The 27205-nt window shown below is 41.6% G+C and overlaps 2 protein-coding genes across 3 annotated transcripts in view; one reads left to right on the top strand and one right to left on the bottom strand.

The window, feature by feature from the left end:
• LOC134205644 (nose resistant to fluoxetine protein 6-like) overlaps nucleotides 1–23097 on the top strand; it is a 48155-nt gene extending 25058 nt beyond the window's left edge. Inside the window, exons 4-10 of the mRNA XM_062681090.1 lie at nucleotides 10872–11160; nucleotides 11222–11406; nucleotides 11513–12036; nucleotides 12107–12233; nucleotides 12485–12674; nucleotides 12739–12887; nucleotides 22785–23097. Coding sequence (XP_062537074.1) covers nucleotides 10872–11160; nucleotides 11222–11406; nucleotides 11513–12036; nucleotides 12107–12233; nucleotides 12485–12674; nucleotides 12739–12887; nucleotides 22785–23012 — 1692 coding nt within the window. The 3' untranslated portion in view covers nucleotides 23013–23097. The remainder of the gene's footprint in view (nucleotides 1–10871; nucleotides 11161–11221; nucleotides 11407–11512; nucleotides 12037–12106; nucleotides 12234–12484; nucleotides 12675–12738; nucleotides 12888–22784) is intronic.
• LOC134205645 (EP300-interacting inhibitor of differentiation 3) lies at nucleotides 23083–25513 on the bottom strand. 2 transcript variants are annotated; one of them, XM_062681092.1, is made up of 3 exons: nucleotides 25063–25513; nucleotides 24155–24667; nucleotides 23083–23441 (listed from the first exon to the last, which is right to left on the bottom strand). In XM_062681092.1, exons 1-3 carry the CDS (start codon nucleotides 25378–25380, stop codon nucleotides 23358–23360), a joined length of 915 nt encoding a protein of 304 aa, XP_062537076.1. In that variant the 5' UTR covers nucleotides 25381–25513; the 3' UTR covers nucleotides 23083–23357. The 2 variants fall into 2 exon arrangements, with proteins under 2 accessions (XP_062537076.1, XP_062537075.1); XM_062681091.1 differs by having other exon boundaries at nucleotides 24155–24670; nucleotides 25063–25508.
• Nucleotides 25514–27205: the final 1692 nt, after the last annotated feature.

Below are 27205 nucleotides of genomic sequence, written 5' to 3'. Positions count from 1 at the left end.
AAAAGAAGCGTTCTACGCACAGCTGGAGTAGACATACGATGGATGTCCACTGCGGGACGTCAAAATCGTCATCGGCAACATGAACGCACAGGTAGGAAGGGAGGAAATGTATAGAACGGTCATCGGATAGTCTGCACACCGTATCGAATGACAACGGCCAACGATACATAAACTTCGCAGCCTCCCGCGGAATGGTAGTCCGAAGCACCTTATTTCCCCGCAAAAATATCCACAAGGCCACATGGAAATCACCTAACCAAGAAACTGAAAACCAAATCGACCACGTTCTAATCGACGGTAAATTCTTCTCCGACATCACGAACGTTCGCACTTACCGCAGTGCGAATATGAAATCCGACCACTACCTCGTTGCAGTATGCCTGCGCCAAAACTCTGACGGTGTACAACACGCGTCGAAGTCGGACGCCGCGGCTTAACATTGTGCGGCTTCAAGACGGTAGACTAACCCAAGGATACGTGCAGCAGCTGAAAGTGGCACTCCCAACGGAAGAGCAGCTAGGCGCAGCGTCTCTTGAAGATGGCTGGATAGATATTCGATCCGCCATTATTGGTAGCACCACAACCGCTGCACTTGGCACGGTGCCCCGGGACCAGAGAAACGACTGGTATGATGGCGAATGTGAGCAGTTAGTGGAAGAGAAGAATGCAGCATGGGCGAGATTGCTGCAACACTTCACGAGGGCGAACGAGGCACGATATAAACGGGGGCGGAACAGACAAAACTCGATTTTCCAGAGAAAAAAGTGCCAGCAGGTGTGGTGATAGACCTGGGAGAACGCGCGCAAGACACAATTTTACCGGGTCCGGATCTACAGGAAATCCAAGAGGAAATTGGCCGGCTGAAGAACAACAAAGCCCCTGGGGTTGATCAACTACCAGGAGAGCTATTTAAACACGGTGGTGAGGCACTAGCTAGAGCGTTGCACTGTGCTATTACCAAGATTTGGGAGGAGGAAGTTTTGCCACAGGAGTGGATGGAAGGTGTCGTGTGTCCCATCTACAAAAAGGGCGATAAGCTGTGTGGTGATTTATAAAAACGTATGTTAGCAAGCCATGAGTTCAGAGGGCTCATCTGAGTTAGTGAGGAATCACCTTTCAATAAGTGTGGTCGAGTTTACAATGAAATAAAACTTCTACAATACGATTGTGTTAATCTTAGAGAAAAGCATCACATATTGGCTACGAGAACCTACGCAGGGTGGCCAGTGAATTTTCAATTTCAAATTCCCGGTTATTTCCCGGTTTTCTCCCGGTATTATGGAAAATTTCTCGGTATTAAAAAAAAAAAGGTATTAGAAAAAAATTCAAAAACACACAAATTCATAAATATTTAAAATAGAAAAGAATTTTTTCTATAAACAATTATACTGCAACTACAAAATTAAATGTAAAAGAGTGATTTTTGCTGGCTAAGTAATACTATTGTTTCACTTAATTAGTTTGTTTTTTTTATTCTAGTAAGTATGAACTCATGACAAATTATTTAGACATTGCGATTCTGCAGAAAAATATAGAAAAATATAAAAAAATAAAATGTTTAAACATCTTCTCTGTATCGCAATCATTCAAACCATTCCACAATTTGATAATAAACCTTATTTTCTAAGAACATGTTCTATTAATCGAAAGTCCATATTCTTGTTAACGTTTGAAAGTATAGTTCGTCCGTAAACAAGAATACCGAACCTAAACCTCATATGATGTCACGAACTAATATAATGTGTAACTGTGAATCAAATTTCCATCGTCAAAACTCTTTGATGCATCATGAGGATCGTGAAAGACAAATTTGATTTTTTGTTTGTTGAATACAAGATTTATTGTTGAAAAAGAAGGTGTTTTTTAGCTTTTTTGAATGGTTTTGGAAATGTTTCAATATTTGAAATAAAAGAGGAGGAATACCAAATATATTTATTTGGACAAATTGGAGAACCTAAAAGGAATAGATTGAGATAATTAAAAATGAGGGAGAGCTCAAATCAGATTTAATACAAAAAAAATCGGTGCAATCACAGTTGATTGCTCATGTTTCGGGTATAAAAGTAACCCGGAGTTGTAATTAATTACTATGTCTAAAAATCAACTTTGGTCAACTTGATTGAATGGGGTATCTAGAGTCTTCATAAATACGTGAGCTACTTTAGAAATTTGTAAACTCTGAAATAGAATGGAATGAACGAATGAGTCTACCAATTCTCTCATGATGTTTGACACTACTGCACTATTTTTTTTACAGAGAGACAAATGCAGATTAGAAAATTTTCCCGGTGGTTATTAAATTTCCCGCATATTTCCCGACATTTTCCCGGTGATTTTGAATTCTCGGTTTTTTCCCGGTTCTCTCGGTTTTCCCGGTTCGCTGGTCACCATGCTACGGTACAATTTTGTGAAACTTCGAGGTATGTACTAATTATGGACGCAATAAAATTTGGAAGATTGTGAGTATGGAGGAAAACGAAATATCTCGTCTCGAAAGAGAGAGAGATGCCTTACCGGTGGAAAATCCGACCGAAGAAGGCAATGTGATCTCGTAGCAACCATCGTATGTTGCCATGTGCCAACGGTTCTTGCACACCAAACAATCTTCCAATTAAAATATAGAAAAACGTAATAAAATAACAAATGTAATTGTTTCGTATAGAAATGGAATTCCACCGTTTGAATGTGAAAACGTGCCACTGTCGGAACTCCGCTTAAAATGGTTCAACTACAAGAAACAGTTTGAATACGTTGCCGTTGCTTTAAGCAAAAAGAAGAAGAAAAAATTGAAAAACATCTTCCTGGTAGTGGGAGGCCGCCAGCTTCAACGAGTATATGAAAGCTTACCAGTCAACGATGCCAACGCTCCTGATAATGAAGAAGACGAATTTAGTGCAGTGATTCGCTTATTGGATGAGTATTTCGCACCAAAACGACACGACACGTTCGAACGATACTCGTTCTGGATTCTTAAACCTTCTCCGAGAGAGACACTGGACAAGTTTCTACTAAGGGCCAAGACAATGGCCAACAAATGTCAATTTGGCACCATCGAAAACGAAAGCAGAAATGCCGGTGATCGATAATGTCGTCATGCAGGCCCCACCTGAGCTACGGCGGAAGATCTCAGAAAAATCTAACATATATTTGAATGAACTCACCAAGCTGGTCATACTCCCATCTCTCGATTCAACAACAAGTCCGTGAATTGAATCAACACTCTCATGCTTCAGGTAACGTGCTTGAGGTCCATAGGGAAAGTGCATTTGTGAACAGCATTCAAGGCAAAATATCAAGTGGCGTATCTACTTACTGGAAACAGAGTCGGCCCTTGAACGTTGACTCGAAGCCGATTGCCGATTGTGGAAAATGTGGAAATAAGCCACACAGATCAGATGATATGTGCCCGGCTAAAAACGAGCAATGTCGAATCTGTAACTATTATGGCCACTTTGCCAAGAAGTGCAAAACAGACCCAAAGAAAGGGAAGCCATCATCAACTATTTCGAGAAAACGTAAACAAGAGAACTACCTGGATCGCCATATCCACCGAAAATGGCAAGGATTAGCGCTGTCAAAGAGGAGGACAAACAAAACGAGATGGATTCTTTCATCTACGCCATTATTGATAACCACGATGAAATGGTATGGTGTAAAGTGGGACAAGTACTGGTTGAAATGATGATCGACTCGGGGTCAAAATTTAACATTATCGACGAGTCTACATGGGAGTATTTGAACAAGAGAAAAACTGCGATCAAAAATATAAAATCATCTAACATGCCTTTGTCGGCGTATGCTCAGCAGGGTGCACTAGAAGTTCTATGCAGCTTTGAAGCCGAAATTCGTGTAGTTAACGGAATGAATGAAAAATACGATGCTACATACTACGTCGTGAAAGGAGGGCAACAAAATCTACTAGGGCGAGACACCGCAAAACAGCTAGGGGTCCTCTTGGTAGGACTACCAAGCGTTAAGGATGAGGGCAGAATGGTTCAACACGTTTCCGACAACACCATCGAGAAGTTCCCTATAATCAAATGTACAAATTAGAATAATATCAGACAAATAAAGAATAAACATCGAATTACACTAATTCAAGGCGTGAAATTGCGTATCGATATTGACGAAATTGTTACACCAGTTGTACAACATGTCCGTCGCGTCCCGATTGCTCTGCGTAAAAAAGTCGAAGCTCAGATAAGTCGATTATTAAAAACAGGTATTATTGAAAAAGTCGAGAAACCAAGTCCATGTGTATCCCGTATGGTAGTAGTTATAAAAGATGATGGTAGCGTACGCTTATGCATCGATATGCGGCGTGCTAACAAAGCAGTCAAAAGACAGTATCACGTCATACCAACTTTAGACGACCTTCTCACGAGGTAAAATAATATAAATAACATTATAAGAAACATCTCATTAATGAATTTCAAAATATTCAGATTAAACGGGTCACAATGGTTTACTCGACTGGATATCAAAGACGCCTATCATCAGATTGAGCTGCATGAATCAAGTCGGTATATCACAACATTTATAACCCATTTGGGGATGTTCCGATATACTCGTCTCATGTTCGGCATATCCAGCGCTTCCGAATACTTCCAGAGAAACCTTGAACAAATTCTATGCAATTGTCCAAACACGTTTAATTTCCAAGATGACATATTCATCTACGGGAAGACGGAAGAAGAACACGATGAAGCTCTATCACGCACGCTCGACACCTTGGAAGCCCATAATGTGGTCCTGAACACAAAGAAGTCAAAGTTCAAAGTCCATGAAACAGAATTCCTTGGCCATCATATCTCTCGTAACGGACTCAAGCCAACTGATGATAAAATAGTAGCAATTCTTAGTTTCCGATCTCCAAGGACCTCAGAAGAGGTTCGAAGTTATCTGGGCCTGGTGGGTTATGTTGGCCGATTTATACCCGACCTAGCAACCAAAACATTCGATCTACGGCAACTTATCACCGGGGGTCACACGTTCGAATGGGAATCCCGACATGAAATAGCTTTCAACGCACTCAAAGAGGCCATTTGCACCGCTCCAATATTAGGGTATTTCAACAATGAGCGCCGACCGAGAGTCATTGCGGACGCTTCTCCCGTGGGATTGGGAGCTGTTTTAGTGCAGTTCGAGGATGAGAACGACGACAAACCGACCTTAATATCGTACGCCAGCAAAAGTTTATCCGCAACGGAGAGGCGCTACTGTCAAACTGAAAAGGAAGCCTTAGCGATCATTTGAAGCGTTGAAAAATTTCAGTTTTACCTTATCGGAAGAGAGTTTGAGCTGGAGACGGATCATCGACCACTTACGGCAATTTTTAAATCTACTTCCCAACCACCGGGTCGGATCGAAAGACGGTTGCTTAGGCTTCAACCATTCAAATTTCGCATAATTTACAAACCTGGGAAGGACAATGTTGCTGATTCTCACGCCTCTCAAATTCAAATAACAATTATGACGTGGATAACTCTGACGATCATTTATATATTGCGGCGATCACGGAAACGGTTGCCATTGACGTACTGAAATAAAGAACGAGTTAGACAAGGATTCGGAACTAATTCTCGTTAAAGATGCCATATTAACAGCAGATTGGAATAATGAATCGATTAGAACAGGTGCGAAGATGTATGTTCCATTGCAAAAGGATCTCAGTTTATTGAAATGTGTCCTCCGCGGATGTCACTTGGTAATACCAAAACAGTTACGCGCAAGAATGTTGGAATGGAACTCGCCCACGAAGGTCACCTAGGCGAGACACTGATGATTACCCGATTGCGCGACAAAGTTTGGTGGCCGGGCATGGATGCCGATGCGAAGAAAGTAGTGAAAGAATATGAGGGGTGTCGTTTAGTAAGCAAACCCTTTGCCCCCGAGCCTATGCAACGCAGAACAATGCCAGTAGAACCGTGGGTAGATGTAGCGATGGATTTCTTGGGCCCACTCCCATCCGGCGATTATTTACTAGTGGTCGTAGACTACTATAGTCGCAACAAAGAAATCTGCATTAGAGTTTCCATTTCCCGGCCATTTTCGTTGTCCCGGGATTCGGGATGAATTTGTTCGTATATCCCGGGAAATCCCGGGATCCCGGGATTTTTAGATGTTTCCTTAGAAAACTTATTTTTTTATTTAAAAAACGATTTTATTCAATGTTCTGGGGTAAAGTTTATATTTTAGAAAGCCCAGATAATACAGATTTCATATTGGAACTCAATTGAATTCTAATATGAATCGATTCTTTTGAAAAAAACGACTTCAAGAATCAAATAATATTCACGTTTTTCTTGGAAGGTAGAGTACCCTTTTGGAATATATGATCGCCGAGTCCAAGAAGAAGGGTTCGCTGGCGGTTGAAGTCGGCTTGACTCTTTGCATTGTTTTGAATATGAATTGGGTTTAGACAGTTGCTGGGATTGCATTCAATACCCTAGTGACTTCCTAATCTTGAACAGATCGCTTCCTAATCTTGATGTTTATCGTTAATTCATCGTTATTGCCGATAAAGTTAATTGTGTTCAACATAATCGCTTGCTGCGAAAAGATGAATCAACTCAATCAAAAATCGGAGTTCGATAATTTAACGTAAGTTGAACCGATAATTTAACGATAATAACGATAGATTACGCGATTAAAGTTGTTATACAATTTCGGCAGAAGCCGAGAATTGGAAAACGATTGAATGCAGCCTGTTGAACAGAGTTGATTTTGGAAAAAAAAAAATAGGCAGAGCATCGGGGTCGGACCACTTGTACTTGCGCATGTGCCGGAAAGTTTGTAGTACGAACGTCGATTGGAAGGACATGAATTGGATCAAGAATTGTTTTGGAGGCAAGAAGCTCAGGAAGACTGACTCAATGTTGGGCGGCGCGAGGAGATTAGCAACGCGAATATCAGCTAGTGTACACAACCTCGCTGTAGACGGGAGATGGGTAGGAAGCAGGCGCCAAATAGATGTAGCTGATCTTTTACTGTAGATACTTGTCGTTTAATTAATAGAGAGCTGTAGCTGCTGGTAAAAGCATCAGTCAGTAGTATAGTGGTATAGGGGAATCTATTATTTTTTGTGAAGGTGTTCTATTAACTATCTCCGATATTTTCATGTCTGTTCCTTTCTTACTAATTTAATAATAAGATGATATATATTGTGCATCACAAGGAATCTTGGCTCCGTATACATGACTGAGCCTACCAAATACACGAACGTGGAAAAAAATCATGTGTGATGGGAGGTATAAAAATATGATATGATACTTAATTTAGGTTTCGCGTTCAAAACAAATAACTTTTGTAAGAAGAAAAATTACACTGTTTGCGAACCGGAAATGAAACAGAACTTTTTGACCCGGGTATCCCGGGATTTTCGGGATTTCAAAAATAATATCCCGGGAATCGGGAAATCCCGAATTTTCCTAAATCCCGGGATTTTTTGTCCCGGGATGGAGACTCTAATCTGCATAATGAAAAAGATTACATCAGAAGAAACCATAAAACGACTGGAGCCAATTTTCGTACGACAAGGATATCCTAGGACCATAACGCTAGATAATGGACGACAATTTATAAGTAAGGACTTCGAGGATTACTGTTTTACAAGAAATATACATCTCAATCATACAGCTCCTTACTGGCATCAAGCTAACGGGGAGGTAGAACGCCAAAACAGTTCACTACTTAAGTGTCTTAAGATCAGTCACTCACTCAATGGTGATTGGAAATCAGATCTGTTGCAGTACTTGTTGATGTACAACACTACTCCACATTCCGTAACAGGCAAGCCTCCAACTATGCTCCTCCACAACAGAGTCATCCGATCAAAAATTCCATGCGTCAGTGACCTTGAGAGGATGCCACCAGCAAACTCAATCGCACATGACAGAGACATTATTTTAAAGCATAAAGGAAAAGAAAGCGAAGATCTAAGGCGTCATGCCAAACCTACAGACATTCAAATCGGTGATAAAGTTTTGTTGCAGAATCTTATTTCACTAGGAAAACTAACCCCAACATTCGATAAAACGGTTTACGAAGTAGTAGAACGGATTGGAAATCGACTAAAAATCAGTGATCAAATTTCAGGAAGAATCGTCGAAAGAAATGTAGCCCACGTGAAGAAAATTACAGTTCCCGATGTAGTTACCCCACCAACAGAAGAACATCATGCAGACGACGAATCATTAAATAATCAACTTCACGTTCCAGAATCATCAATTGATACTCGTCCTCGTCGTTACGTTCGTCAACCTTCTTGGCAACAGGACTACATAATTCATTCTATAGATGAATTACGAACCAACATTCTGCTGGAAAAGGGGAGATGTGGTGATTTATAAAAAACGTATGTTAGGAAGCCAGAGGGCTCATCTGAGTTAGTGAGGAATTACATTTCAATAAGTGTGGTCGAGTTTACAATAAAATAAAACTTTTACAATACGATTGTGTTAATCTTAGAGGAAAGCATCACAAGCCGACTAACACCAATTGCAAGAGACTTCGTGGGGCAGTACCAGGCGGGATTTATGGGTGAACACTCTACCACAGACCAGGTGTTCGCCATTTGCCAAGTACTGCAGAAATGCCGCGAATACAACGTGCCCACATATCATCTATTCATCGACTTCAAAGCCGCATATGATACAATCGATCGAGACCAGCTATAGCAGCTAATGCACTAAAACGGATTTCCGGATAAACTGATACGGTTGATCAAGGCGACGATGGATCGGGTGATGTGCGTAGTTCGAGTTTCAGGGGCATTCTCGAGTCCCTTCGAAACGCGTAGAGGGTTACGGCAAGGTGATAATCTTTCGTGTCTGCTTTTCAACATCGCTTTGGAGGGAGTAATACGAAGGGCAGGGATTGACACGAGTGGTACGATTTTCACGAAGTCCGTCCAGTTATTTGGTTTCGCCGACGACATAGATATTATGGCACATAACTTTGAGAAGATGGAGGAAGCCTACATCAGACTGAAAAGCGAAGCTAAACGGATTGGACTAGTCATCAACACATCGAAGACGAAGTACATGATAAGTAGAGGCTCAAGAGAGGTCAATGTAAGCCACCCACCACGAGTTTCTATCGGTGGTGACGAAATTGAGGTGGTTGAAGAGTTCGTGTACTTGGGCTCACTGGTGACCGCCGATAACGATACCAGGAGAGAAATTCGGAGGAGCATAGTGGCTGGAAATCGTACGTACTTTGGACTCCGCAAGACGCTCCGATCCAATAGAGTTCGCCGCAGTACCAAACTGACTATCTACAAAACGCTTATAAGACCGGTAGTTCTCTACGGACACGAGACCTGGACGATGCTCGTGGAGGACCAAAGCGCAATGGGAGTTTTGAAAGGAAAGTGTTGCGTACCTTCTGTAATGGTGGGGTGCAAATGGCGGACGGTACGTATAGGAGGCGAATGAACCACGAGTTGCATCCGCTGTTGGAAGAACCATCCATCGTTCACACCTCGAAAATCGGAAGACTGCGATGGGCCAGGCACGTAGCCAGAATGTCGGACAGTAATCCGGTGAAAATGGTTCTCGACAATGATCCGACAGGAACAAGAAGGCGAGGTGCACAGCGGGCAAGGCGGATCGATCAGCTGGAGCACGATTTGCGGACCCTCCGCAGACTGCGTGGTTGGCAAAGTGCAGCCATGGACCGAGCTGAATGAAGAAGTCTTTTTGTGCAGCACAGGCCACTCCGGCCTTAGTCTAAATAATAATAAATAAATAAAAGATAATCAAAAGTCTAACCCGTTGCTTCAAATTATTTTCAAATACATATCATTTGGAAATTTTTTAAATTATTCACAGAATTGCATCCCATATCTCGCTGTGGAAATTTTTCCGTGATTCTACTTTTTCTTTTTTGACATATTATATCAATAATAAAAATAATTGATATAATATATATTATATATATATAATATACCATAATGATCATCACCACATTTGTCTCCTGGAGAATTTAAATCCATAGCCCAGGGGGTACCGGAAACTTTTGCATCATATTCAAATATGACCAAGTTCCTGCTACATAAGAAAAGACATCATTTGGAATAGTAATGTTTTTTATGTAATTTATGTAGTACATATTATAATGTGCTAGTAGTAAGGATGTTATCGATCATTTAGTAATCTACGTTCGATCACTTAGTTGTTAGTCAAATAACTCATTCCACATATTTCATAGTCCTGAGTACCTAAATCCTCGTCCAATAATACGTATTACGACAAAAAAAATGTCCTTTAATGTATGAATAAATTGTTTTCGTTTGTTTGAGAAACTACATATGTGCACGCATTTTGAAGAGTAATTATGGAGTACTGCTTGCAGTTTCGGCACTGGAAGTACCCCAGGGTGTTGAGTTGTGCTAAAAACTATTGATCTGTATCGAGGAAATCGAAAGATTTGGTGCCAATTTATTCAAATAAAGTTGTTTGACGTTTTCTCGAAATTGTTTTTCTCGAAAAATATTGTATGAGATCTCACAATTTTGCAAGCTTTTCTTACAATATTTGTTTGTGAGCTTATTACATTTTTTATATAAGAATCTACCAACTTCGCATATGCCCAGTTTTTGTACAGGCTTTGATAGGTTCTTAAACAGGATTGTTAGAGAATCTAACAGTCGCTGGTTGGGTGCTGGAACTCAAGTGACCAATATATAAATTCTATACATTAACACAGATACCCACAGGTTTGCATAAATTTCATCATATCAGCGAAAATTATCCCGCTCAGTTGGTGTTAAGCAAAAACAAAGTGTCTTTTAGATTCATTAGTTCCCTTTGTCTACAATTTACAACAAATCTATGAAATTGCTCACGACCATTTTTTTCCTCCTTCAGCCAGGACACCGAGTGCCACGATTCTCCACCGTCAACTGGGCTCTTTGCATTCCATCAGCATGTTCATTCGACGATGTTCGTAAATCATTGGACGAATTCCTGCAAGATCAAACCCAAGGCACAGGGCTCAAAATGACAGTAAAGGTAGACAGAGAATCATGCCAACTGAAAAATACCGTTTGGGATCGCTACTATACGGATACAACCGCGAAAGTTTGGTTTGGATTTCTCCTTTACTTCGGTGTAGTGCTGCTCTCGACATTGTATGAATACAAATCAGAGAACAAAAGTAGGTATTATTGGCAAAATAGAAAATTTGATATATATTATTTTCAATTTCAATCCCGCAGATGAATGGCTTACGTCGTTTTCTCTGATTCGTAATACGAGGACGATTTTCTGTGTCAAGGAGGACCCCAATGATGTGGCATGTGTCCATGGAATACGCTTTTTGAATGCAATACTCCTCGTCATAGCGCACAAATCGATGGCCCTGTTCTTCAATCCGTATGCGAACCGAACAAACATGAGTGAGGTGAGACCGTTCGTTTGAGGCAATTTACCAAAATGGGGGTTTTAAGTCTATTAACTGTCTGCGTTAGACGCAGTTGGGTATATATGGCAGATAATAATTTTCACAGGCCCTAGGTCAACCATGGACTGTCATCGGACGAGCTGCGTCACTATTCACCGATCCATTCATCATGTTCAGCGGTTTTCTGACGACATACTCAATAGTCGGAAGGATGATGCGTGGCCAACCCGTGAAACTCTACCAAGACTACATCGGCCGAATTCTCCGGATAGCTCCACCTTTGGCTGCGCTGATTCTGATTTGTACCTTTGTACTACCGTTTCTCAGCAGTGGCCCACAGTGGAATCTAGTGGTCACCAATCACGGGGATTTGTGCAAAAAGTATTGGTGGCGTAATTTACTGTTCATTCACAATTATTTTGGGTTCAAAAATATGTGCTTAACGCACACGCACCACGTTGGAATCGACACGGAGCTGTTTGTAGCGTCGCCGTTGTTCATTTGGTTGATTTGGAAGTGGCCCAAGAAAGGTACGATCACACTGGTCATCATTGCATTAGTAACGACAATACACCGATTCTACATTACCTATAAGCTGCGATTAGCAAACTACGTGCATTTTGGCACATCGTAAGTAAACTACTAATGTCGTTGTTCGCTATGAATGAAATCTAAAGCTCTGTTTTATGTCCTATGCCAGCGTTAAACAGCTATTCGACACTGCCGACAACATGTACATTCTGCCATATTACCGACTCACCGTGTATCTGATGGGTGTGATACTTGGCTATTCATGTCGAGCATTCAAAAACCGCCGACTGACGCCGGTAAGTAAAACACGATTAGCTGTTGATCAATGCATATGAAATCATTAAATTACCATTCTTGAGGACTAGTCTATAATGTATATTGTATGTAAATAGCAGACAGTATATATTTTAGTCAGTCAGTTGGACATTATTGAATTGATTTATTTAGATTGATGTACGCAATCAACAGGTGGTGATACAGACCAGACATAAAAAGATTGTTAACCTTATAAGTCGTATTTTCTCTATGCGCTTTCTTTTTGTTCTAGAATCAACTTCGACTTGGATGGTACATCAGCAGTTTTCTCCTGGCGTTGGCGTTTTTCGGTCCCGCACCGATGGGATCGATAAACTATGAGTACAATCCGTTCCATGCAGCGAATTATGCCGCTTTCTCGCCGATTGCCTGGTGTATATTCTTCGGATGGGCGGTTTTCACTTCCCATTTGGGATACAGAAGTAATTGAAGTAGCTGCTCATTTTCAGAACATATTTAATTATAAATTGTCTTCTATTATTTTAGATAAACTGGTCGACCTACTGTCTTGGAGGGGGTTTCGCGTGACAACGAAAATCTCCTATGCCATCTATCTGTCGCAGTTTCCTATCTTCTTTTTCCAAGTAGGAAGAGTACGAAGCTCGCTGTACTACAACTTCTACTCCACGGTTCTGGTAATTATTTGTTGTGCATGTATTTTTAATTGTAGCGCTAGCGATAAGATTTTCAGAAGGTCTGACTTTTCTATAACATGTTGTCACAGTGGAAATGAACGAACCGATAATGGATCTTATTTAGATGCCTATTTTAAAGATCATAAAAGACTTATTCTCATGTAAAAAAAGGGAATCGATTGATGATATATTGCCATTATATAGGTACGCATAATTGTTACATGCGGGCATTAGGCCGAACGGTCATTGAATGGTCATTAGACTGAATGAAAAGTGAGAAGTGAAAAGTGAGGAATCCGAAATGGGAATTTAGAAGTTTTTTACTTCTGATGATGATAATGCTGATGGCCCCGCCACATACCCCTACAAAGTTTTGAGCTAGACGATTTATCTTTAAGATAATTAATTAAAGAACCGTGAAGTACCCTAATTTCGCGCACTTAAGATCTGACAAAGTTCAAACGTTCATGGAAAACATGTAGTGCTCATTTGGGAACATTTGCTACTGCATCACGTAGTAGAACGATTCTGGGTTCTCAAAAAATGATACTTTAAAATTTTGCTGCTATATTAAAAAATGCGGTATGAATCTGAGACCATTGTATGTAGACTGTAGAGGTGTGCGCCGCGTCCGCACAGAAGGACCAGTCTTCAAACGGTCAAAAACCATTTTTTTCAAAATGATCCAATTTGATAACTTGCGTCATGTGTTGTTAGTAGAATACTTGACGATGATGTAAACATAGTTTTGAGTTATTTTATTCGGGTGGATCTTACCTTTACAGTCAATACAAGTTGAGCATGTTGTCGATTTTTGCTGTGCCGTTCTCAAGAAACACGCAAGTTCTACCAGAAGCTCAACGCATCCCGCAAAGGCTTCGTGCCGCGAGCCGAAATGTGCCGGGATAAGGATGGGAGCATCTTGACGGATGAACGTGTGGTGATCGAAAGGTGGAAGCAGCACTACGAGGAACATTTGAATGGCGCTGAGAGTACAGGCAGTGAAAGTCAAGGCAGCGGAGGAGATGACTACGTCAGTTCAGCGGACGATGGAAGCCAACCAGCCCCACCTTGAGGGAAGTTAAGGATGCCATCCAACAGCTAAAGACCAATAAATCAGCTGGTAAAGATGGTATCGGAGCTGAGCTCATCAAGATGGGCCCGGAAAAGCTAGCCACTTGCCTGCACAAATTGATAGTCAGAATCTGGGAAACTGAACAGCTACCGGAGGAGTGGAAGGAAGGGGTTATATGCCCCATCTACAAGAAAGGCGGCTGGAGTGTGAGAACTTTCGAGCGATCACCATCCTTAATGCCGCCTACAAAGTGATATCCCAGATCATCTTCCGTCGTCTGTCACCATTAGTGAATGAGTTCGTGGGAAGTTATCAAGCCGGCTTCGTTGACGGTAACTCGACAACGGACCAGATCTTTACTGTACGGCAAACCCTTCAAAAATGCCGTGAATACCAGGTCCCAACGCACCATCTGTTCGTTGATTTCAAGGCGGCATACGACAGTATAGACCGCGTAGAGCTATGGAAAATTATGGACGAGAACAGCTTCCCTGGGAAGCTTACCAGACTGATCAAAGCAACGGTGGATGGTGTGCAAAACTGTGTGAAGATTTCGGGCGAACACTCCAGTTCGTTCGAATCGCGCCGGGGACTAAGACAAGGTGATGGACTTTCGTGCCTGTTGTTCAACATTGCGCTCGAAGGTGTCATGCGGAGAGCCGGGTGTAACAGCCGGGGTACGATTTTCAACAGATCCAGTCAATTCATTTGTTTCGCGGATGACATGGACATTGTCGGCCGAACATTTGCAAAGGTGGCAGAACTGTACACCCGCCTGAAACGTGAAGCAGCAAAAGTTGGACTGGTGGTGAATGCGTCAAAGACAAAGTACATGCTTGTGGGCGGAACCGAGCGCGACAGAGCCCGCCTGGGAAGCAGTGTTACGATAGACGGGGATACCTTCGAGGTGGTCGAGGAATTCGTCTACCTCGAATCCTTGCTAACGGCGCTAATACGAAGGCGCATCATCTGTGGAAGTCGGGCCTACTACGGGCTCCAGAAGAAACTGCGGTCAAAAAAGATTCGCCACCGCACCAAATGTGTCATGTACAAGACGTTAATAAGACCGGTAGTCCTCTACGGACATGAAACATGGACAATGCTCGAGGAGGACTTGCAAGCACTCGGAGTATTCGAGAGACGGGTGTTTAGGACCATCTTTGGCGGTGTGCAAGAAGACGGTGTGTGGCGGCGAAGAATGAACCATGAGCTCGCCCAACTCTACGGCGAACCCAGTATCCAGAAGGTAGCTAAAGCCGGAAGGGTACGATGGGTAGGGCATGTTGCAAGAATGCCGGACAGCAACCCTGCAAAGATGGTGTTCGCTTCCGATCCGGCAGGGACGAGAAGACGTGGAGCGCAGCGAGCGAGATGGGCAGACCAGGTGCAGAACGACTTGGCGAGCGTGGGGCGTATTCGAGGATGAAGAGATGCGACCACCTGTTATTTGCGCCACCTTCTGTGTAGCTCCGAGATGATTCCAGCCAACTTCATCTTTACACATCCTCCAAACTAGGTTGTCCGGGGTAGTGTCCAGACCACATGTGGCAAGCATGTGGTCACGCATTGCGTGAAAACGTGGGCACACGAGCAACACGTGTTCCGCCGTTTCTTCTAAACCTGCGCACACCGAACACTCGGGTGAGGCCGAGCAAGCCAGCTGCGTTACCTGCACTGTGATTTTGCAGCACGCTTAAACGCCGGGCACTTTGAACCCCCTCATGGGGTGCTTGCTGTTCATAGCTTTGCTGGAACAAATCAAACAATTGGAAGGGTTCATGCAGCATTGTGCCTTATGTCCCTCCAATCTGCAGCGTCGGCAGTTTGCTTCTGTCAGGGCCTTTGCAGTCCCATTGCTTGTGCCCCGGTTTCAGGCACTTAGAGCAAACTTCGGGTTGCTCGTATATGCCCACAGGGCATACCAACCATCCCACCTTGACGCTCCCTAACTTGACTACCTTGGAGGCATCCGTTGCAGAAAGCCGAACCAATGCTACCTGCGTCCCTGCGTCCTTTCCGTAGCCGAAAGGCTGCGGTGGGCGTCTCCACTTCACACTGTCGCCGCAGTGCTGTGACGAGCTCTTCGACTTCGGTGACGTCGTCCAGGTCTTTAACCCTTAGATTCACCTCCGTTGTGAGTGCCCTCACCTTGACCGTCTCGCCTAGGACTTCCTCCACCAACTTCTTGTAGGCGGCGCCCTTTTGCGAGACGCCCCGCTTCAGCTCGAGGATCATCTCGCCCATCCGGGTACGTCTTATTCGACGTACGTCGGCGCCGAATTCACCGAGCTTGACGTCACTCCTCATCGCCTTCAAGACGTCCGAGTACTTAGCCTCGTCCGCCGTGATGATTAGGGCATCGCCCCTGGAGCGGTTGGCGCCTACCCTAGACTTCTTGCTACCCTCATTCGACGTCTTGGGTTTTCTCTTGTTCTTGACCAGGGTCCAGGGGGCGTCATCCCCCTCAATTTCCCTGGTCTGGGGCGGCTGCCGTCTTTTCTGGGTGGACAGGTCCTTCCTCCCCCGGTTTTGGAGGTACCTGGCCGGGGTTCAGCATCACAGCCCCACTACCATTGTTCGGGGTAGTAACCCTCCGCGTTTTGGAGCGGCCCCCAGGGAGCTCATCCCCTGGAGACTGTCTCCCCCGTTTTTGTGTCTGCTCAGTTGGTGCTCAGTCACCTCCGACGTGCCCGCGAATACTTGAGCCTCAGCCTGTGTAGACTTTGGCACCACCGTCTTCGCTGGCACGCCCTCGGTCGATTCGACTTGCCCGAGTCCGCGAATCCTTGGGCCTCAGTCTGGGTAGACCTTGACTCAACGGATTTCACGGGTTTAGACTTGGCCGTCCCGACCGCCCTCTCCAGCTAGGCGTCCAACATCGACTTTCGAAGTTTCAGCAAGCTCCTCTTGAGGTCCTTACTGATATTATGCTTCAATGACGCAAAGTCGATGATGGCGTCCAGCTGTTCCGTCGCCACCTCGAAAGCCGAAAGCCCATCGCGTTTGCGGTTCATCGCCTCCACAAGCCATGGGCCGTTAATAACCTCTACCGGCGTTTTTTTAGCCGAGAGGAAGGTTAAGTGACCCACGATGGCTCTGCGTACTGAGCTGCCGACTATTGCCTCTGGCCTCTTAGGCGGAGACCTGAACAACCCACCTCTTGCGAAGGGGTTGTCGCCTACACTACTACCACTAATTGAAGAATTGACTTGGTTTTCCATTTTGGTCCCACAAGTTGCTCGGGAAAACAGGTCCACCACGCCAGAGCCCAGCATGACGCGGTAAGGGACAATTACTGTGGAGGGTGCCCAGGTACCCCGCATGCTCCGTTAGAGGCCTAGCTCATTATTTCACCCCCTGGCCATGCATCCCCTCGGCACGGGTCGCTTAACGCCTTGGGATTAGGGGTTAGGGACGATGGTCCCTTTGGTCGCACCCCCTCACTCTAGCTGATGTCAGAAGGACAAAAGTGCCCAGGCTGCACTACCAGCTAAGTACAAAACCTTTAGCTGGCGGTTGACTGTTATCGGAAGACCCGTGAAAGCGTGAGATTGGAACTTGAGAGGACCAGAGCTGTGTAGGTCGCTCCTACCCAGATGTCAACTCACCATTTCGCAGGCCTGTGTGTGTGTGTGTGCAAATTTTGTAGACACACTTTTTGGAACTTAGCATTACCCGATTTACTTGCAACAAGTTGCATTCGTCGGGGAATGCGGTCCCATTGTTTGCTATTGAAAATTGTACCGATCGGACATTGGATTTCGGAATTATTAAAAAATCATTGTTTTTTCCCAAGGGTCCCCCCTTGGAGAAAAATTCAAAATCGATTTTTTTTTCAAGAATGGTGGCAATTCATAGTAATTAATGCAAAAACGTGCAAAATGATAGAAAATATGCGATCCATTCCCCTAAAGTGCTTTTTTTACCTTTCTTATGTGATTTTTTCAGCACATTTTACGATGCACTAGAAAGGCATCATCGCCGCTAGGTGGATTAATCTGGGTTTTTTTAGTATTTTTTGCTCGAGAAAGGTACCAACAACGCTAGGTGGATTAATCAGGGTTTTTCTTTTTTTTCTTCTTTAATTCTTTCTTTCATCTTTTTTTTCCTTCTTTGTTCTTCCTTCTTCCCTTATTCATCTTTCTTTTTCTTTCTTCCTCCTTTTTTTCTTTGTTTCCCTTCCTTCTTTCTTTCTTCTTCTTCCTTTTTTCCTCATCCTTCGGGCTTCTTCTTTCTTCTATCTACTTCCTTTTCTCTTCTCTCTTCTTTCTTTGTCATGCTTCCTTTCCCTTTTCTTCTCTATTCTTGACGGAGGGGAAGGGGAGTCTAAGTCTTAAAACGTTATCAATAAAAAAAATCTCAAACTCTAGTCAATTACTTTTTCACTGTACTTAGAGGTCCTGTGCTTTAACCTGTTGCCAGATTAAATTTTTGTAGCGTAGTTTTCTTTTATTTTTTTTTCGTGAAGGATACGCAGCCTTGAGCTTTTTGGTGTGCCTCTGCTGTGATCTTCTATTCCAACCAAACGTTTGTTTGCAAATTAGGTTTCAACCCCTACGTAACGCATCCTCAATTTCGTTCATGAATTTCAATTGCTATCAACCTCTAATAACACAGATGATAGAGATCTATTTCAGGGACTCCAAAACTTCAAGAATATGCGATGTGCTATCGTTTTTAATAAAGCACTAATTACTAATCACCAATCTGCCAGTTTAACAAAGCCCTGAACGATGTAGCCTTGCATCAATAAGTCAGACGAATCTAAACAATAAATTAATAAAAACAACAATAGGACACAATGTTGACATGGTATTAAACTCAAATGAATGTTTGTTATACATTAAACAGTTCAGAAACATTGAAGAATTGGTGGCAATATAATTGCCACTGCCCGGCAAGCGGGACAACATTGGTGACAAATATAGTTACAGCTGCCTTGCAAGCGGGAAAACAGGCGACAACATTAATAAATAAAAGATTTTTAAAAATTAGGTTTTCCGTAAAACCAGTCGAATCAAGGAACGTTACATTTTTTAGTGAAGAGTCCTAGTCGGAAAACTCATTACAAGTGAAATTTTTTTTGCGCTTTTGTTCCCAAGGGAAAACACTATTTCGTCAAAAATCTAAAAACCAGATATACGCCATAATCTAAAACAGGAGATTCAAAATAATTAATACCAACGTGAAAAAATAAATCTTTGTCGTTTTTTAACGAATTATAACTGAAAATCCTTCTTCCACTCGAAACTTACGATCTGTTCGTAAAAAAAACTGTTCTCAAATTGACATTTCAATTTTTTATGGCTCAAACTCATCTGGGGTGTTACTAGGTAGCAAATATAGCCACTACATGGGGAATAATAAGTAGAGCTCTTGGTAATAAACAGAAAAAACATATAATTTGTTGCCACTGCCTTATAAAGGGTTAACATCTCAGCAGATCCATCATCGGTCCTAATTGGGCTGATAGAATTTTACTCATTACCAGAGCCGTAGCGTGGATACCCAGCGCCCTTGGCGAAATATTTTTAGGGCGCCCCTCTCTTACTAAGGAAAAAAATGCAATATTCTACATTCAATCAACATTTTGAATCTAATCGAAAAGAAAGATTAAAATTTTTGGTGAATTTAAGATGCTTCCGATAGCAAGCAGTTCTCGGTTGTATGTCTTAAACAAGTTTTGAAGTTTTGTGTCATTGTTTTAGTATTTGCAAAACATGTAAGTATGGAATCTTAAAAATGTCCAGAACGGACTGGAAGATCATTTAAATTGCTGAAAGTTTTTTGTCTACGATTCCTTTCAGCTCATACTGCCCACAACGACTATTTCTTGTATTCAATTGACCTTTCCCGTCAAAAATTGTATCACGCAGAAAAAACTACGTTAAAAAACAAACATATTCTAGGTAAATCCAAACATAAATTCAGTTTGTCCTGGCATCAAAAATAAATCTGTTTGGAACAAACATATTGTTGCATTTGAAGCGAACAAAAACTTTTTATTGAATCAAATGTGCGTTTCGAGTTGTTTTCCAGAGCCTAAAATATTCATCTTCATGAAGCAACTTCAGTCCGAATTTTGACAAACATCGCATGAATATTCAAAACATAGAATGACATAGTCCGACGACTACTCCACCAATTCATTCATTCGACTGTCACTGAGTGTGCTTGCTATATGTAGAAAAAAACATAATTAGCATTGTTTATATTAATGTCCGTTGAAAGAGCCTCGCGGATGAACATCAGATTCAGTTCCATGTGACAAATTACTTTACTCATTTGAAACGTGTTTAGATTTCAGATAATTTATCGATTTGTGAAATGTGCATAAATATTCAATGACTAATATTCAACTGAATATTGACAGTCCAGAGCCGACTATGAATGTGTCTGGAAGTGAGCTGACAAGTGAAGAAAGGTGGACTTCACCAAAAGTTTTCGATTTTTTTACACTCTGGTTTTAACCGTTTTAACCAGCTAAATGTTTGAAGCAAACATGGATATTATTGTTTTGGTTCGACCCCTTATAATATTTTCTTATCAATTCTACCAATTTTCATATTCTGGTAGCATTTGACTACCAGATTTCACAATTCCAAACGTTCATATTTCATTTACTTACCTTTCTGTACCTGAAAAACATCCCTATCCTCAATTTGGAAGCAAGAAAACATATGCTTCTATTTTTGCTCCTGCTCCTCTGCTGACTTCCGATCGGATCCGATCCGAACTCGAGGTTTTGTTTACTTTTGCAAGAGCTAGCGAGGGGCTGTCCACTAGTGTATGTATAAAACAAATTCAATTTGGTTTTAAAAATAAATATGTTTGATTCAAACATATTACCATTTAGGAAATAAACATGTATATTTTTGAAGCAAATGGATGAAATTTGTATCCGTGTATTTCATTTTATTGCCTCAGTCAATTCTTTTATTCGTCCAAGGTCAACTTTCCCAAAGAAGACATATTTTTGAAGCCTCTAACTGTTTAGAAAATCGAAATCAAAATCTGAAAAAGTGCTGCATGCGTGAATTGGCCAAAAGGATTGGCTTTGGTTTAAAATCGAACGAATGTTGAGCTAAGCTTGAAAAACAGAACTTTTCCAATTCTTTTTCTAAATTTTCAAAATAGTTATAATTCACTCATATGAATTAGCTGAGGAAGTTGTGCTTAAATAAATTAAATAATCTATTGAGCTCCCACTCTCTGAACTCTGAATGGATCGGTGGAAGGTGCAAATCACTATTGAATCTATTCGGATCAAGAAAATCCAACTTTTGAATGGGTTTGTCGGTAGTTTGGAGGTACGGTTGTACTTCGTTAGGTCAATAAAATCCAACTATGAAGTGGTCGGATTCACCATTGGAAGCAAGAAAAGCTTCGTGGTAAAGTGAGGTGGTGAATGATTTGATTGCACGTGCTGCTTATAGGTATTGCCAATCACAATCTATAAAAGCTTTGAGAAATAATAACCGAACTAGTTATTTTGGCAAAGTACATTTTCACTGCCTGTCGCATATTAAACAGTTTCGCATTTTTCCCCACTGGTGACAGTTTTAGTATTCAAAAATGGAAATAATCCAATCCATAACTTTCAAATAACTTTTTGGATATGAATTTTTTAATTTTTTTCTTGGTCCCTTTATAACGGTTTTGGAAGTCTTCGTACCATAAATCTTCAGATTTTGTAACCGGTTTGTTATTAATTGGCCTTGTAACTAATAAAACTGTTCTTTGTTTCATGCCGTAATTCTTGATAAATAATTATTTTGTGCTTCTAGAGGAATTTTGTCACTTGTCATAAGACGAGTTTGAACTATTCCATTTGAAGTGGTGGAAGTAAATGGAGTAGTGCAAACTCGTTTGATGACAAGCCGTAATTGACCTTTCCTGTCGAAAATTTTTATACGCTCGATCGATTCTTTATTTTATTTAAAGTGAACTTTGTCGAAGACCCCATAGTTTTGACGCCTCTATGTATTTTTAAAATTTTATCCAAAAAATTGGGAAGATGCTGTTTTTTAAGTTTGGCCTAACATTTGCCCGACTTTCAACGAATGATGAATTTTTCAGGCTGGTTCAGACGCGCAGCCCTTTTTTTGGTTTTTGTTTTAAAAACGATTTTTTTTGTCTCAGTTGATTCTTTGACTTTTAAATGTCAACTTTCCCGAAGAACTCATATTTTTTAAAGCCTCTAACTTTTTGAAAAATCGAAAACAAAAACCGAAAAAGTGCTGCTCGTGTGAATGGGCCTGGAAAATTCTCCCAATATTCTTTCAAAGTCGGGCAAATGATAGGCCAATCTTGTTTTAATTTTTAAAAATACTTAGAAGCGTCGATAACATGGGTTCTTTGGGAAAGTTCATCTGAAATAAAATAAAGAATCGATTGAGCGAATAAAAATTATTGACGAGAAAGGTCAATTCTTGATTTCGGCGCCCCCCTGAGAGCTGGCGCCCTTGGCGGGGGCCAACCTGGCCAACCACACGCTACGGCGCTGCTCATTACTATTACAAGCTATAACATTCCTCTCCTAAACGTCCTGGAATTCATCTTGCTCCATATTCTCCTACGATTTTTGTTCTCATTTCCCTACTAAACACAGTTTTGATTCGAGATATGTTTCTATAATTATTGTTCCACACACTTCAAATCATTGAATCGATTAACATTGTGGGTCTCTGAACCTTCTATCAATAGATCTTTCGTTAACTTTTCGTGACGTACTCAATCGATCTTCTCTCAGTGGCAAACACATATCCATATTTCTATCAGTCCGGCTTATTATACAATTTTCCTATCGTTTTACTCCCCAGTTCGACATAACCGAGTACTGTGTGATATTTGCTGCATCCTACCTGTTGACGGTCTTCTTCGAGACGCCTTTCAGCAATATTAAACGGCTTATGTTTGACAGACACAGGAAAAAGCCACCGGCACAGAAACTACACGAAAAGTATCATGAGCTGAACATTTCCGTGAATAGCAGCAAATCGATTATCTATTCGTCTGATCCCATCGCCAAGGAACAGAAGGATAGGTGAAACTGTGAACAAGAGTCTAAAGAACGTGTGTGAAAGTATCTTCCAAACCATAAAAAGACTTACAGTGATATTTATCTTGATCTTATATCGTGGTTTATTTATATAAAAACTTATCCGAACGCCCGGCAATTCTTACTCTAGCGGTGCTGATACTTACACAGTGGAAAGTTTATTCAACATATTGTCCTTTCATGGGTAACAAATTATTGAAGCATTCCTAATCAACTAATCTCGTTGAAGTGCTTCAAATCAACAATGCAAAAAATAACTGAGCTCCTAAAGCTCCTTAGGTAGCTTTCTCTGAATAAAACTGGTATCTACTAAAACCAAATAAATATTGTTAGCCTATTTCTGCGTCTGAGTCATGTCCAGCTCTTCGCGGTTCAAAACCAGCATCGGTTCGTCTACTTGGAAACGTTCGATCAACTCCTGGAAAAGAAAAAAATATGTATGTGTATTGCACCTACTAACCAACCGCTTTTCATCTGACATTGTAAATTGTAGTTGTAGTATTGTAGTAGACATTTCCCCAGAATGCACGATTTCCTTAGGTGGCCCATAATAGTGCCTTGATCACCCCTATAATAAGTTAAAAGCAGTTGAATAGGCTTTTTTGCCAAAACCGTTTCACCTTTTATATCCGCTGTGATATTCAATCATGCTATCAGAAATCGTTCATAACTTGCGGCAAGCTCTAGAGGGGGGGGGCTAAGTTTTGCTTATCAAGATACGCACTCCATCAGATCAACTGTAGTGTAGCTAGTTTTCAATTATACAAAAACCTTAAGTTCATAAAAATATCACTTACCTAAATAAAAATTTAAAAAAAAGTTCATAAAAAGCATGATATGCTTTGAAGTGTGGAGATTCTTGTTAAAACTTAAAATTCTTCACGCCGACACACATGATATACAAATGCAAAAATGGTACTATGGCTTAGAAATCTTGATAATGTGGAAGTTTTCAACGAACACTCAGCTACGAGGCGGCAGTGTTCCAGTAACAATTGTAATGCTAACAAGAAGAAAAGAAGGAGTATTCTGGAAAATTATGTTAGGAAGAAAATGCTATTCTGGGGAATGGATTCTAAAGATTGGCTTTCTATGCTAAGACATACAACCCTTCTAAACAGTTTTACTTACCCGCCATTTTTTAGGATTCAGACCGAGGATAGCTTGCGTCGTCTCCGTCTGCCTCTGCGCTTGCTCATTCTCTTGCTGGGTGGTGGGCCTGAGGACCGGTTCATCGTTTTCGTCGTCCTCCAGAGCCACTCGACCGTCGCGAATCAAGAATGATATCTGGAACGCATTGTCAACCGTATTCATAAAATCCTCCGGATCTATGATCAATTCGTAGTATGGGATCGGCTTTCGTCGCTGCTCAAAGATTTTTGCAATCTGACCGAAAATCAAGTTCACCTTTTGGGCGCTTTTTTCCTTCTTCTGAAGCTTGTCGACCGTGTCCGGTTTTTTCGCTTCGCCATAATCTGTTCGCTTCCTTTGCGCACGTTGTTTGGCTTCCTTCTGGGTGATGACAGGATCGGCGTCGAAGGTACCGTACAATGATTGGCTGTGTTTTGTCATGAAGAAAACTGATGCGGCTTCACGCGTGACTTTATCCCAGTTTTCGATACCTTCGTCTACATCACAACTCGACTGCTAAAAAGAAAACCACCCGTTAAAAAACAGTTAGTTCGGCTAATCGGAGAATTCTTTTACTGGACTTTTTACATGATTGCTTATGGCAATCAGCAGTTTATAATCAACACTCGATTTAGTGTTCTTTGTAATAAACAAAGTGGCAAATTTTAAACCTCCCTTTAGCATCCCCCTGGGGCGTCGAGCTAAATTGATTGGTATATAACACTATGGATCTCTGAGAATTCTAAAAAATATTTTTTTTTATTGATATTTAATAAATATTTTCTATCAAAATAAAGGAAGCATGATAATAACGCAAAACAGAATATGATTGAACTTAGGTGCAAATTTACTAGCAAAAAAAGCAAAAAACCTAAATAACATTTTTTGCCGCTTCCATTGATACTTACAATTGCACCCACGAATTGCTCATCGGAAAATTCTAAGTTTCCCATCCGCCGTGTTGCAGCATGGACAATGTCGTGACTCATCCGGAGCACCTGGGCATCCAACAACACTTCGGTAGCATTTTCCGCTCGGTCCTTGATGCGGCCTTCGCCTTGAAGCTCGTTGGACTTTTCTATGATCCGCTGCACGGCTTGGAATGTATCCACCGGATCGGCGGTTTCCGCTCGCAGTCCCAAACGGGCGCCCTCCTCAAGCAGATCCTTGTACTGCTTCTTCCGCAGGAAGCATTGCACTTTAACTTTAAGATCTTCGCGATTCATTGTAAAATTTTAAAACAGTACCAGGAACTGAATTTGAATTGAATAGAATTCAAAAACGCAAACAAAATAAACACTTTTTACAATGAAAACCCTTCCTCCTCACCCTCGGAGCCATCAAAGCGATCAAAGCAGCCCAATGACAACAGATATTAGGGTGAGAAAGAAGACCCAATGCAAGTGTATTAGTGTATGATGGAAAACGTAAACAAACACTGATGATGCATGGCTTCTGGGAGCTCATTATTCGAATGTAGCAGTGAAAGCTTTTGCACCATACACGGAAGGCACTCACACAAAATAAAGATTTTCATATACCTCAGTACACGCTAACTTGAAATAACCCAGTGACCGGGTCGTTTGTACCCGGATTTTTTCAATGTTATCAGTTGTCAAAATCTGGGTATGTCAACAAAATGGATCTGAGTCAGACGAACCCGAAATCTGGGTAACCGGGGACTTCAACAGTTTCGGATATAGCAGCAAGAAAAAGGTAAGCACGGTCAAATGAATGGCAGTGGAGCATTGTCGGCACAGCCGGCAGGTGATATGCGTTTGGGGAAATTGTTTTCTTTAACATTTTTTACACAATAATAATACCTGGGTACCGGTTACCCAGATTTTTTCGCTTGTTCGGTTACCCAGATTTGAGTTTAGGTATCCGACCCCAAATTAGAGTAACCACGGTTTTGCCAGGGGTCTGATGTTTTGGTTGTGTTTTCGTAGTGTAGATGCAGTCTCGTTTCTTCTGTTTGTCGTTTATGGAACTGTCAGTGTGGAACGCACCTATCTCTTTCTTTCTCATGATTCTTCTTATGGCTGTCAGTGCGGAATTTTCTATGTTGGCTACGAAATGAACTGTGGTGGAGGTATACAAGTGTCAGTCTCGTGGGTTTTGCCGAATCTGGGTCACTTTGACATGATTCTGGGTAGGTCCAGGTTAGCGTGTACAGATTCTGTTTCATTGGGTTGATTCAATGAAAATAGATAGAAGGTGAGAAAGAAGATCAAATGCAAGTGTATTAGTGGATGATAGAAAATGTAAACAGCAAATGGTGACGTACATATTTGCACGGCTTCTTATGGGAGCTCGTTCGAATGTAGTAGTGAAAGGTTTTTCGCCATACACGAAAGGCACGCACACAGTATATGGATTTCCATACCTTAGTATTTATTTTCATTGTTAAAACACAAAAACCAATCCACGGATCCGCAGATCAACCCAAAGTTGAGTTAATTTAATTCACATCAGCAACCTTTTCATGCAGGGTGTCCAGATATTTAAAAAATATCGGTATATCGAATATCGGTATGCACAAATTGCCTCGAAACGCTACAAAGGATGGTCAGGGGTCTTTCCGGGCGTTGCGGCCCACATCAATTATAAAACTCAAAGGTGCAGCCAAAAGATAGGTATTTTAGTTACTAGATAAAGATTGTCGCTGTCCGAAACATCTTTTGCTGGCGAGGATAGGGGAGCAAAATGTCAAAGAAGGAAAATCCATACGATTTGACAGCTTGGTACCCAACATATTCCGGACAGCAGAACAAAGGGAACCGAAGCGACAATCTTTATCTAGTAACTAAAATATCTTTTGTGCAGCCCAATCGGGTTGTACGCAAAGGTGACGTAGGACTACGTAGCTATACGAAATGGATAGTATTTGCCATAATAATTTGTGTCTCTGAGCAACCTGCTCGGAGGTCAACTGAATCATGAAGTCGAATAGTTGCTCCCATTTGGATGGACTTTGAGTCTCTAACCATGGAATTAACATGACTCATCGGCCGCATCTACGCTGAAGCCACTCGACTGGCTTTCAGTGGA

The sequence above is a fragment of the Armigeres subalbatus genome, chromosome 1 (assembly GCF_024139115.2).
Source record: "Armigeres subalbatus isolate Guangzhou_Male chromosome 1, GZ_Asu_2, whole genome shotgun sequence".
NCBI classification, from domain to species: Eukaryota; Metazoa; Arthropoda; class Insecta; order Diptera; family Culicidae; genus Armigeres; species Armigeres subalbatus.
This window is presented reverse-complemented; position numbering and strand designations above follow the sequence as displayed.

Excerpts from the sequence above, each read along its gene's own strand:
- LOC134205645 (XM_062681091.1), bottom strand. The coding sequence starts at position 25,380 with ATGAATCGCGAAGATCTTAAAGTTAAAGTGCAATGCTTCCTGCGGAAG. Across the intron at positions 24,671-25,062 it reads AGCAATTCGTGGGTGCAATT|CAGTCGAGTTGTGATGTAGA; the intron begins GTAAGTATCAAT and ends TTTTCTTTTTAG. Across the intron at positions 23,442-24,154 it reads TGAATCCTAAAAAATGGCGG|GAGTTGATCGAACGTTTCCA; the intron begins GTAAGTAAAACT and ends TTTCTTTTCCAG.